The 12986-nt window shown below is 38.4% G+C and overlaps 1 protein-coding gene across 1 annotated transcript in view; it reads right to left on the reverse strand.

The window, feature by feature from the left end:
• The window catches only part of GALNT2 (polypeptide N-acetylgalactosaminyltransferase 2), a 101562-nt gene that overhangs the window by 43219 nt on the left and 45357 nt on the right, over nt 1-12986 (reverse strand). Inside the window, exon 2 of the mRNA XM_067293429.1 lies at nt 4785-4875. Within this exon, the coding sequence (XP_067149530.1) occupies nt 4785-4875 (91 nt within the window). The remainder of the gene's footprint in view (nt 1-4784; nt 4876-12986) is intronic.

Genomic DNA, 12986 nt, shown 5'->3' on the forward strand with positions numbered 1-12986 from the left:
TGCTAAACAAGAATTACCTTCCTAAAGAAGTTCACACAAACACACACACGCAGAAGCCAGAATGAGAGTTAAATAAAACAGACTGCAGAACATTAGCCACTTGAAGCAGCCCTGAGGGGAACTTACAGGAAAATAACTGGATGGACAAATACAGATTTTCAAATTCTAGTTATTGAAAAGTCTTTACAAAGGAAACTCTAGCTGCTGATGATAGCTCACAGATTGGCAAGAGAGTTCTCATTAGCCTTTCAACTATTTCCATGAACCTACTGTTTGAAGACAAGTTTACACTTCAGCCAGCTACCACACTAGGAATAGCCTAATACAGAATGGTTTACAAAAATACACACTTACCCTTAGTTGCAACAAAGCTATTCAAATGCAGAGTGGCTTGATTCAGGGAACTGGAAGAGACAGTGTAGATCACAAGAGTATCTGCCTCATAACACACACATAGTGTTCCCCAATATTTTGGTAACCTCTTTGGTAACTACCCGTGTATTACCACCTTTATTTCCAATTTATAATATCGCTTCAATCTACAACTTATATTTACTATTTTTGAAAATACAGCACGTCATGTCACTGCTTTTCTGGTCTAAAAATAAAGACAACTTTAGCATATTACTCAATTTTACAATGTATTCATTATGATCTATACTTCAATCATGTTTATACAGAACTTTTGCCCTTCAGACAGCACTACCTCCAGTTTTCAATGGATAATAACACAACTTCTGCATCAAGCTGCACTGGCCCTCATCTGCTCTTCCAGTGGAGAGGGGCGCTGTAACACATCCCATCCTGAGGCTGTTGCACCGGTGTGAGGATGATGGCACTCCACGTGTTTTACCTGAACAGATTGTGTTCTTACTAACTAGAATACGCAGCATGGGCTGACCATGCGATTACAAGCTGTAACAATTCAAGTGAACCACTGTAAAAAGCTAAGAATATTGTCTAGCCTACTTTTGTAGAAAGACTTGCATTTTGGACAATTTATAAATTAAATTTTGAAGATAAGGGTTGACTAAACTTTTCCAATAGCAGGTATTGTTTCTGTTGTATGTTTCCCAGGATACAGGCACAGGAGCAGATTCAGTTTAATTTCCTCTGGGGAGTCAGCTGGCTGCCTGGTTTCCTGAGTTTCAGCAAGTTTGCCAGGTAGAATGAATATCAGAAGATGCAAATACATTATTTAAACCTAAATTAAGTTTGTAACTTCAAATTCAAGTGACTGTGTCTTATGTCACCTACAGTGAGACCTAAACTTACAATAAGTTAATAATTTAAACTCAACACTAGATGCACTTCAGGGATTGCCACCAGAATCAGATGGAGCCAAAAATCACTGAACTGGCTAAGAACCTGCACCCACAGTATGCTGAAGTGCTAAAATTGTTTGTGACAAGAAGTGCCTATTTTACAGGTGCAGAGGTTAAATGTTCTTCAGTTTCATGTTAGTCACTAGTTTGACTGTTCTGAGCTTGAGAAACTGAGCAGGAATAAGGAAAAAAAAAGCCCAGTAAAGCTTTTTCTTTTTGTCCACATATAGCAGCAGATACTTCCCAAATCTAGTTATAATTTTTGAGAAGGCAATCAGCAGAAACACTACAATTCACTGCAATTCTTGTAACAATAATCTGGTTGATTTTAAACAGGAAGCATATTTTGATTTTTTGTTCTGTACCTTTAAGTAGTCATAGTTTAAAGAAATAATGCTAGTGTTGTATATTTTACTGCATGCCAGTTTCAATCCAAGTAGAGTTTGATGAAATTCATTAAAAACATACCATTCAGTATTTTCCAAGGTTTTAAAACCAGAAAATGCAAAACTAGTCCAAGAAGAGTAAAACAAATTTGAGAAGGAGGAAAAAAAAGGGGGGGGGGAACAAGACAGGGCTTAGGGCTAAATTTACTCAAAAGCAGTAACAACCTATAGGATACAAGACAAGTAAATTCGGCTTCAGGAGGCAGGAAGTAGGCAGAGCCTGGCTCTGGTTCCAGCAGAAAATCCTGTGAATTGTGTGGAATATGGATCAGATTTGGGGGGGGGGGGGAACGGACAGACAGTAAAAGCAGCTGTTCAAAGTGAGACAAAAGAGAAAAAGCATAGCAGATAAATCCACACCCAAACAAACAACAGTCAGAGCTGGGATGGATGGATACACAGTTCCCCCAGAGTTTGCATGCCCTCTCACTGACTGAGTACCGTTTAAAAGCAGGAGGATACTCAAAATAAATACAATTACTTTGACCTATAGGCATTAAGAGATTCTAGAGCCTCTTTAACTCACAAAAGGGGTAGTTGAGTAATGGTTGAAATTCTTATTTTCACTTGTGTGACAATGGGATTTGAACCCTTTTCTCTGAGAAGGGTCACTTCATGGCTAATATGAAGTAAAATGGAAGAACCAACACTGGAAACCAAAGCTGAAGCAGCAATATTTATTTATGAGTAAAATTACTTATAACTTGTCGGTTTCACCATTATTTTTGAATACTTCAAGGAAACCAGCACCAAGTGTAAGAGATGTAGTTCACTGCTTCTTCACTCAGCAAGAGGTTGGTAAGAGCGTACCATGACTCATATGGGTACACCATAGATCATACTCATAAGAGTATGATCATAAGTGTTTAACTTAATACAATTAAAGTACACAATCTTGAAATATCTGTTCTAAAAAGAACTGGCTAGACATTTTTGCCTTTGTTACTCATGCAGAGCGCTCAGGGTCTTTCCTTTTAACTACAAAAGCCACCACCCGCTATGTGCGCAAAAGAAAAAACTGACCTCTGCAGCATATTAAAGGTCATCAAATGACAGAGGATATATAGTCTGATGTATAGAGGGTTAAAATAAATAAATAAAGTGGTAGTTTATCTTTAATCTTTATACAAAGGCATTTTAAAGATTGTATACAATTCCTTGCGTTCCAGGAGTTCTGAAGATGCTACTCTGCGTAAGAGGCTGAAGCCTAAACCGCAGATCTTCTAACCTCAATGGAAAAGCAAGAAAGGATTTTGAACCAAAGGGAAAAAAGCCCTCCTAAAGTTTAAAAATTTATGCTTTAACATGGTGCACAAAGTACCTGCAGAAATATGAATTCAAAGTTTCATTGCCATTAGAATTCAAAAGTTTGTCTATACAAACTGAAATCAATAGTAATTTAAGAGTGCATAATTCTGTGTAGCCTCTGACATTTGATTAGAGACCCATATACCACTATGCAGTAATATGACAATTCTCCTTCCTATTAAATCAAGTCATAAAGATGACTGATTAATAGACAAAACAAAAGCCCAGACTTGTTCTACTTGACATTTAATCTTACTTCTGGCTTCAACCCTTCCGGCTTCTGATCTCTCCCTTTCCACCTATGACCTTCCCATCTCTTCTAGTACTCGAACAGCTACTTAGAAAGTAAGATCTTATTTAGAAGAAGCAAACAGGGTTTGGCCCAGAATACCTAAACCTTCAAAAAGTAGAAATAGGAATACTAGCTAGAAGGTGTGAGATTAGCTAACCTGTAATCCTAGTAACAAGGAAAATATTAAATATATTTGTAGAGGCTCCTGTTAAAGAAAAATATTTAAAAAGACCTGCCAGAAACCTGGCTAGGGAACCCAGACTCTTTTCTTTTTAGGATTTATTTCCAAAGTCATCCTCAAGGTATAAATTTTGCCAAGAAGCACACGTATGTGACCACAGTCTTGTTTCCCCTCTCCAGAAGGCAAAGACATTGACAGGCCAAAAGCTAAAGGAAAAAAAGCCATGAATTTCCAACAGCTTATGCTGTATCAGGACTCCAAGACCAAGAAACAAAAATCATACCTAACCATTTATTAGGGATGGAAGCACGGAGCTGCTTAAAGGAGACTTTACCTTGGTTAGTTCTTTCCTCAATACCTCATACTTTTCCGCATGCTTGGCTAAGACACAAATTTGTAAGTCAAGCATTAGGGTTAATAGCAGAAGAATAAAGCATGTTGAGGCCACCTGAACAGAAGTTCTTTTCTTTGTGCAATAAACTTACTTTCTAGATATGGTGTAAAATACTCAAGCCCATTTTATTTTTGCATTCCTTGGTGTGTCAATTCTAGCTATATATTAAATCTCATTGACATGAAATTTTTTAGCAGTAAAAGAATTTTTATGGAAGCAAGTCATATGAGACGAAAGTTCCACAACATTTAGTTTTCCTACCTCATCTTCAAGGCATGTTTCTATTTCATTCAAAGAAAAAAAATTGTATTTCCTCTGTTTGTTTGCCTGTATGTGACAAGCACCAAGCAAGTTTGAGATGAAAAATGAAGGCACACCATCTGCACACTCTCTAAGGAAAACCTCCACATCATATCATCTTCACAAAAGCCTGATGAAACTAAAAAAGCCCACTTCCAACTGAAGATTCAACCAAGCTTCCCACTCCCAGATGACATGTGTGTTGCAGGCCAGCATCATCCATGGAGAGAAACGGACCTTTTGTACCAGAGGCTTCTCCAGCAGCTAGAACCTATTGCAGGACAACAGCTACAAACATACTAGCAAAGAAAAAGCTTCTACATATCTTTAAGCCCAAGGGAGTGGTAAAGCGGGTGAGATTTAAGGAAACTGAAGCTTTAAAAATACAAGGATACACGTTTTCTAAAGTAATCCTGTCACTTCCAAACCACAAAAAAATGTTAGCATCAGAACAATCGCTATGTTTTATGGCTATAAGTCTTTCAAGTGGTTATGTTTTATGGCTACAAATTTTTCAAAAGAAATATTGCTGCAATACCTGGAGGTAGCGTCTCCACATTTTGTGCTTTGTCCTCCCCTTTGTTGCCACGCACATCTTTCCTTTTTGGGTCGATATCATTTGGGTCCTCCTGAAAAAAGTACATAGTCTTTAAAATAAAATTAAATCAATTAAGGAGATTATGTTTTCAAAGCAAATGGAAATAACTAAGCCTTTGGATTTTAAGCTCATGAAGTGGTCCAAGAGAGCTAACTTCGAATTTTAAAGAGAAAGGGTGACTTATTTCCTCCATTACTTGAAAACATAAGAAATGGAAATTAAACAGGCTTCTGCATTTAATTTATGCAGCAATTCTTATTTGGAAAATCTACTTATTTATCAAGAAGAAAATGTATTAGGAAAAATAGAATAAAAGTTTTTGATCAGTAATGCTCAAATATGCAAAACAGCAAAGTTTAAACAAAGCCTAAAGAAAGCCCTAGTCCAACAAGAAATGGCCCAAATATGAAAGTCATCTGAAAAAGAGAAGTCGGGTTATCTAGCAGTTGTATCCTGAGGGGCAGTTTTCTGAACAAAATATCTGGAAGTTGCTATTTTCACATGTTCATTTTGGTGAGCTTAGTCTGTTTTTCACAGTCAACTCTATTGGATTTCTCACTCCAGTATTATTGATAATAACCATTTAGTGAGGAAAGAAAGTGTTGATAAGTTTCTTCTCCCCCTTTCCTCCCTCCAAATTCCCTTTTTTCCTGAATTCATAATTCTCACTTTCCTTTCAATAGAAAAATCACTCGTGTGTGTTCATACACTGTGCAAGTACTACTGTAACTGGAAGAAAATCTTGCCAATATACAAAGAAAGTCAAGTTCTGCAAAATTCCTCCAAGCTCTTCACTGTCCCAAATTACTTGATGATTTTAAAAGAAAAATATGTATGCTGAAAAATAAAAGCAAAACACTCATTAGACAAACAAAAAAGCTCTGCAGGAATTTTTTCCTGAAGTTCAACAAAAACCAGCAAGTGCTTCCTCATACTTCACTCCCTCCCCCTCTTAAGTCTTTACAAGAGAACTCCACCTTTCCATTAATCCTATCGGCTGAGAAGCATGTGCTCTTCAGCCTGAGTATTTCTCAGGTTCTTTCACACTAACCTTAAAAAAAATTTTTTTTTGTCATCAGCACAAACTATCGAAGGCAGAAGTTAGGTTCAGAAGTTTAATAGCTAAATGCCATTTTCAACACTTATGAATTTGAGAATTCTAGGAAACGACTGGGTACAGTCTTCAGAAACTCTGAGGCAGTCAGACTGCCAAGGCAGGAGTTAGGAACACAGGTTACTGGATGATCAACTTGCCTCCTAGAGCTCCCTGTCAGACAGGGCACAGGAACAGGAGAGTGTGAGATATTAGCCTCAAAGCTTTGTGCACTAGGTCAGGGGTTTTTGTTGGGGGTTCCCCCCATCCCCCATAAAGCCATTTGAATGATTTTTAAAATTGCATATGCAGTTAAAAACTGATGTTCTACTGTAACCACTTTAACTGTCTCCCAGTAAAGCACTTGGAAAGTACATGCACACATCCAATGCCCTTTAAAGGGGGGGGACCCAGTAAGCTATATCCTTGAGAGAGAACTTTTGCGCAAAAGCAAAAGGAAGCACACACTAAAACCACAGAGATAAATATACCAGACCAACTCATTTCTTTACATCTCTAACCGTAAATTGCTTCGGCATATTAATTTGGGGCAATACTCAAACAAACCAGATGGTCAAACAACATTCCTATGTCACCATCACAGGACATAGTTGCTTTTGCAGCTTGCTTTCAAGAAAACAAAATACCAGCTTCTAATCTAGCCTTACAAAGTAGCTTGCATTCGATGAGTAGTCTTCTCGGTAGAATATACCGGTGCTCACACTGACACTGAATTCATTCAAACAAAAAAGCTAAGCTTAGGGCAAGACTGAAAACAACTGAAACAGTGTTTAAGAACAGGGTGGCATTTCACGTATATGAGAGGGAGATTTAATGAGTTACAAATTAAGAAGACTAATGCTAAAATACTATAAGCAATACAAGAAAAGGAGCTAACTTTTTTGAATAATTGCATTCTGAGGTGTGAAGGTTAAAGCTTAGTAGAAATTAAACTTTCTAAAGATTTGTCTGGAATACTAGGAAAACCTGACAGTTTCAGGCTGTCACCTAAAACATACTGACTGCTGTAAAAGAAGTTATTTTGCACAAGCATTTTCATCTTATTGAAAAAACAGAAAGGTGACTGGCCAAATAATATAGACACTAAACAAACACTAGATGCAGGGGAAGCATCACTAGAATAATGCATTTGTTGCCACCACCCGTGCTGTTACTTTCTCAGGCCATGAAAGATACAGCAGCATCAAAATGACCACACAACCCAAGCATAAGGCAGGTGCCGCAGGATTCGGCACAGGTTAGTTCTCCAGCTCACGTCACCTTCCCGTCACTTCCCCCTGCAGTAGCAGGTGACAGACAGAGGAGCAACACTGCAACCTCTTGACCCTGTTCGGTCCAAGTCTTACTACAATACTGTAGTAATGTCTTAGATGTACCAAATTAAAAATTCTTTCAGGTACATTTAATTTAATTATCTAAATATTTTTGCTACTCCAAAAAAAGTTCACCCGGTAAGAACAGAACTTGAAGTGATGCATGCCTACTTACCAAATTTGTTAAGGGTTAAAACATGCCTTGCAAATTACAATCACAATTCATTTTTTTGCCCACTGAAAGTTAATAAAAATGGTCATCTACATTAGCTATCCAGCTCTAATTGTGGTTTGTTCGTTTTTAAAAGTCAACAACATGTTCCAGCAAAGAGGACAAGAGAAGTGTTTACTGCTCAGCAGGGTGACTATAATAGCTCTGAGTAGCTTAACTACAGGAGGGGAAGGTACCTAAAAATCAAATAAATTTGTTTTTAAATAGCTGGCTAATCACTAAAGTGCAACAACCTTTTATTTCAGGAAATAGTAGACTTTCTATGCCTGAGAAAGCATAGGTTAGTTTACAAACCTTGCTATTATTGCTTTTCTTTTTCCTGCTCAACACATTTACTCCATTAAAAGTCTGCCTAGAAGACTGGATTTGAGACATGAAAGATGCAGTAGGAACTTCCAGTTTAAAAAAAAAAAAGATACCCCTCAGCTAGTTTATATAGCAAAAATTGTTCAGTCAAATGATTGGTTACACATTTAAAGCTGTGTTGACTGGCAGGGAGAAAGGGAGGATGAGGCAGTCATTAGTACAAATACAAAGCAAGATTCAAACTCACATTTCTAAAGCATTTGTACAGATCTGTAACAAGACAATCATATGCAGGGAGAAATTTAAGACAAGTGCTAATTTAGTTTGGAGAGCTGTAATTATACACAGACAAGCGTTAGTGGATAATTTCATTACCGTTAGTTGGGTCTTCCAGACTGCTTACCCTTCTGTTTTTGGTATATTTACTTGCATCTAATACTATATTCCCCACAAATTCAAAGCAATTAGTGTTTTGTCAATTATTTTGCTTAGCACAAAAAGATATTAAACTGATCCATGGCTCAAGGCATTACTCCTATATAAAAAGCACTACTTAAAACTACTACTGTTACTTCCTATTTGTGCCTTTCAAATTTTTTTCTTTTTTTAAAGGATTTAAGTTTCAAGTATCACAGATTTGACATTTAATTGCTATAAGGTTAGATCTCATTATGGGAAAACTTTCTATCCTACAGCTGACTTGTGAACAAGAGAACAACTTACCAACACATAATATCATTAGATAAATTAAGATATTACTTGACTTACAGGTGGTGGGTCAACTCAGAGTTCAAAGCCCTCATGGCTGACATCATCTTAACTGGGAGCCGAGTGTGCCTCTAACCCCAGCCTTTCCTCTCACAGGGGACCCAGACTGTAAGCACCATGCAACATCCAGGCACAGGAGATGGACAGGAGCTATGAGGGCACCGTGTGCTCCTGGGCAGCAGTTCCCTATCTCCTCCACAGAGCTGGCAGCAAGTCAGAGAAAAGCATCTCAGGGTTAACACAGAGCAGTACAGTCCGACTGATCTCGGATACATGTCAAACACGGAAGAGAGATTGTTTTGCTCATCATCATGCACAACACTTCAAAGAGGTTCATGCAAAACACTAAGAAGGGAATTTAATGAAATATTTTAAGTTCCGTTTGCTTAGGTACCATATGCTTAGACAGAATAATTGAAAAGAGTGGCAGCATGGGACTAAATGCATGCTAAGGCTTAATATCAGTTTTGGTACTTGCTTTTAAAGTGTTGGCCAATGGCCAGTCAGAGACAGATTTTCTTCTACTAATGATTTTCTAAAAGGCAAGTGAATACTGGCAACATCTTCAAAGAGTATCATTTGATCCAGCTGACTAATTTAAGGCTTTTCTGCATCATGCAGTACAGATCAGTCAAATCAGTTGATGACTTTGGAAGAGGTGCTCTTGCTGTACCAAGAGACACTCCTCTCGGCGGTTTATATGATTCTGTTCCGCTCAGGTGCTCAGGGCCAGACACATGGAAGCACTTTCATGCAACGTGGCGCAGCACTCTGCATCGCAACCGTTCAGTGCCTGCGAGAACTCAGGACCCCAAACCAAGCACGACAGCTCCTTACAGGACTTAGTTACCCAATGAAAGGATTCACATAGCTGAGCACACTCAGCTGCCTAAGCCACGGATACAGCCAAAGCCCTATCTTGTCTGCTACTGCTTAATATCTGCTTCTTTTGTCAATTCAGTTTACAGTCCTAAGAATAGACATGGTATTAGATTCTTACTGAAGAGCTAAGCTGTTTCCAAAATCCTAGTCACCCCTAATCCAGAAGAATGCCTTAAGCAAGACAAGAGAGTCATGCTCTAACTTGTCTGCCTGCTTTCTGACCCAATGCCCAATTGCTGCCTTCTAAGAGAAGATCTTAAGAAATATGACTCCAAGTCTCTGTTACTGTAGAAAGATGAATCCAGGTTTCCTACGTGCCAGACAAGTACTTTCGCAATTTAATCTAATTACGTTAAGGGGAATCCACGTCATCCTCCTCCAGCAAAAATGTTTTGTATGAAATGGAGACATAAAGCACGCTCAGAGAATGTCTAGAATACCGATTCTTGCAGGCAAGATAGGCAGCAAATATCCTGTAAATAAATGCTGACTGTATTTGGCTGCCAAGTTGCTCAGCATTAGGGAAACAGACATTTCCCTGTACATCAAGAAGTAAACCCTAAGTGACTAGAAACACGCTGAAAAGATATGTATGCTTTGCAATGTCTGATTACCACTGTTCAAAGTAGTGTCTGAAATTATTATTGCAAAGATAGTTTAATTTTCCTTCTACTTCCTTTACTCAGTTTAAGTAAATAGCTGTGAAAGGTAGATTCCTTTCATTATATAAGTATCTGAAACAAAAATAGAAGCTTTCAGTAAGGCTGGTGAGATAAAGAAAAACCACACACGCAAGGGAAATTATAAATGCACGAAAAATAGCAAAAAGTAATCAAGATTACAACTGGATGGCTTGACACATAGAGCCATGAAGTATTTTTGAATATACTTTCAGTGAATACATTCAAAGCATTTCTGAAATGCCTGTTATATTCTGTAGCCTCCAAACAAAATTAAACACCTTAGTGCCCTACTTCTCTGTAAAGTTTACATTTACTTAGGACTAAGCATCTATGTTAGTTCTTACAGCTACTATTTGTGCAAATATCAAAACAACTACAAAATCTGAATTGACATTTTATAAATCCAGAATGGATTAGACAAAATAGCACTTTATCTGAAGTTTCTGGTTGTTCATGCTTAAAGTATATGTGTTGTCTGAGGAAAACCCAACCTAACTTTGCGAAAGACTTGTTTGTACAGCAAATGGGATAAACTAGAAGTTCTGGTTCAACTTCATTCAAGATTTCTGGACATTATAGACTTTTTCAATTGACAATAGCCAGTGAGCAATGGAAAACCCTGAAATTAGGGCAAGAAAGCTATTCAGGAAGTCAGCTTTTAAGTATAGGCAAGCTGTTAAACAAAGATCTGCATTTAAGTATATTCTAAGGAAATAATTCAAAATAAATCTGAAGATGACCTAAGAGTAACAGCATGATTTATCTAGAAAGCCCCTGCACTGATTTCATATACTTTGGATTTGTTGAATAGCCCACAAATGCCATGCAGTTTTGAGTTCTATAGCAGTATTTTGCAACAAACAGTAAATTCCTCAGTAAACATTTGACATCATATAAGGGAACCTAGATGTATAAGAAAACTACAGTGCTCTTACAACTCAGTGGAAATTCAGGTGTCCAGCTATATAACTCCAGCTCACCTCTAATAAACCATATTTTTCTTTAATCAGAGATTTCACTTTAATCAATAAACACAAAAGTAGGAAAAAAAAAAAAAAAAAAACACCAAACATTACCCGCTTTCCAAAACTGGCAAGCTAGTATGCCATAACAAAACTTTAGTTTCAATGGCTATTTTCACTGTACCGCTGAAGAAAAAGTGATCCTCAAAGAGGACAGTCAAAGCAGGTGCAATTTAAACAGGTCCGCTCAGCTACAGAAAGGGTGGATAAGAAAGCATCTCATCGGCAGAGGCTCCTTCTAATAGGGTCAGTCAGTCCACACCTGCCATGCCGAACAAAAGCCCTGCCAACCCCACAGGCACCCCAGCACAGCCTCCCACAGAGAGCAGTGGGAATGGCACTTGCTGTGAAGTACAGGAGGACCAGAAAGGTTATTTCAATCTCACTCCGACTCCTGAAAGAGACCATCTCTGCAGGAGGAGCAGGGGAGATGGGGCAGGCTCATGTCCCAGAAGGAACATGACTGCAATGGAGACACTGCAGAGGAACCGCTCAGAGGCTCTGCTGCCCTTTCTAAAACATTCATCAGCCCTCATGACTCATGAAGCTGCCTACATGTATAACTAGGGGCAGCAGGAAAGGAGAGAGAGGAGGAGGAGCAGTTAGGGTACTGGATTGATGAAAGGGGGAACTCTCAAGCGCACCAAGAACTTTGACAGCAGTCAGGAACCATCCCTAAAGAACACCACTACGGCAAGAGTCAGAAGCAGAAAACAAGAAGGTCTGTCTATTCAGTGACTATTTCCCATTGAATTTACCACATCTGGGAAAAGTACCCGTTGGTCTGCACTATCAGCCACAGACTGCAGAAGTCAGACACTACAAAACATCTGCAACAGTTAGGTACATTCAAGATATCTGTAAGTCTATTATCACTCAATTCTAATTCCCCAAAGGAGAGGCTGAGGGAGACAAAAGACTTCTTTCAACAGTTCATTTCAGTTTTTATAAATAATGCTTAAAACAGTCTTCCGTTCCCAAAGGATTATGTCAGCAAAGACGCATACAGTTCCATGTTTATATGGTAAGCGCACACTCAGCAGCAATGGCATTTATATTGCTGTTTTAGTTGCACTGGATTGGAAGGGGCGGAGGAAATCAAAGAATAAATTAATCATAAATCATCATGATTCAACACTACTTGAGTGATCCAGCATCTATGATGCATATGCCAGAAAAAAAACAGAATAAAGAAGAGTCAGGAAGACACCACAAAACCTCTACTGTTTGCAACTTGTTAAAAGGCTTTTATTGGTACATCCACCTCCAGGGAGCTCTGCCATTATAATGTATCTCACATTAGGTAAGGAGCACTTTGAGGTACACACTTTGGCAGCAGCATTTATTTTAGCATTCCTGTCTCACACCTACTGCTTTGCTCACACTTCAAGACATCTGCAAAGAATATCTTTAAAAGTGTTACTTATCCTGGATCAGCTCCTGGAATGGGACACAGAAGAAAGTGGCCAGGCACCCCTAAAGGGTAGGGCATGGCTTGACACACACAGTAACTGCCCACTGTGGTTCTTTCACAAGCACTGAATTCAAAGTCCATAACTCTTGCTTGAGAAATACTGTGCTTTTTCAGTTTCTCATTTGAGGACCTTCCAAACAAGATGAGAAAGCAAACGAACATCCAAGTAGTTTAATGCAAGTACAGACACTCCAATTCAGATCTCACAGATACAGTCAGCATGTTTGAGTCATTTAAAAAATTAACCCAATTAGCCTAAATCCCTGTTTAACACTCCCAGCTGATTTTACTTAAGCAGATCAGAGAGATCACATTGAACAACTATTTTGACAAGAAGAAACTAGCAGT

Source organism: Apteryx mantelli, chromosome 3 (assembly GCF_036417845.1).
Source record: "Apteryx mantelli isolate bAptMan1 chromosome 3, bAptMan1.hap1, whole genome shotgun sequence".
NCBI classification, from domain to species: Eukaryota; Metazoa; Chordata; class Aves; order Apterygiformes; family Apterygidae; genus Apteryx; species Apteryx mantelli.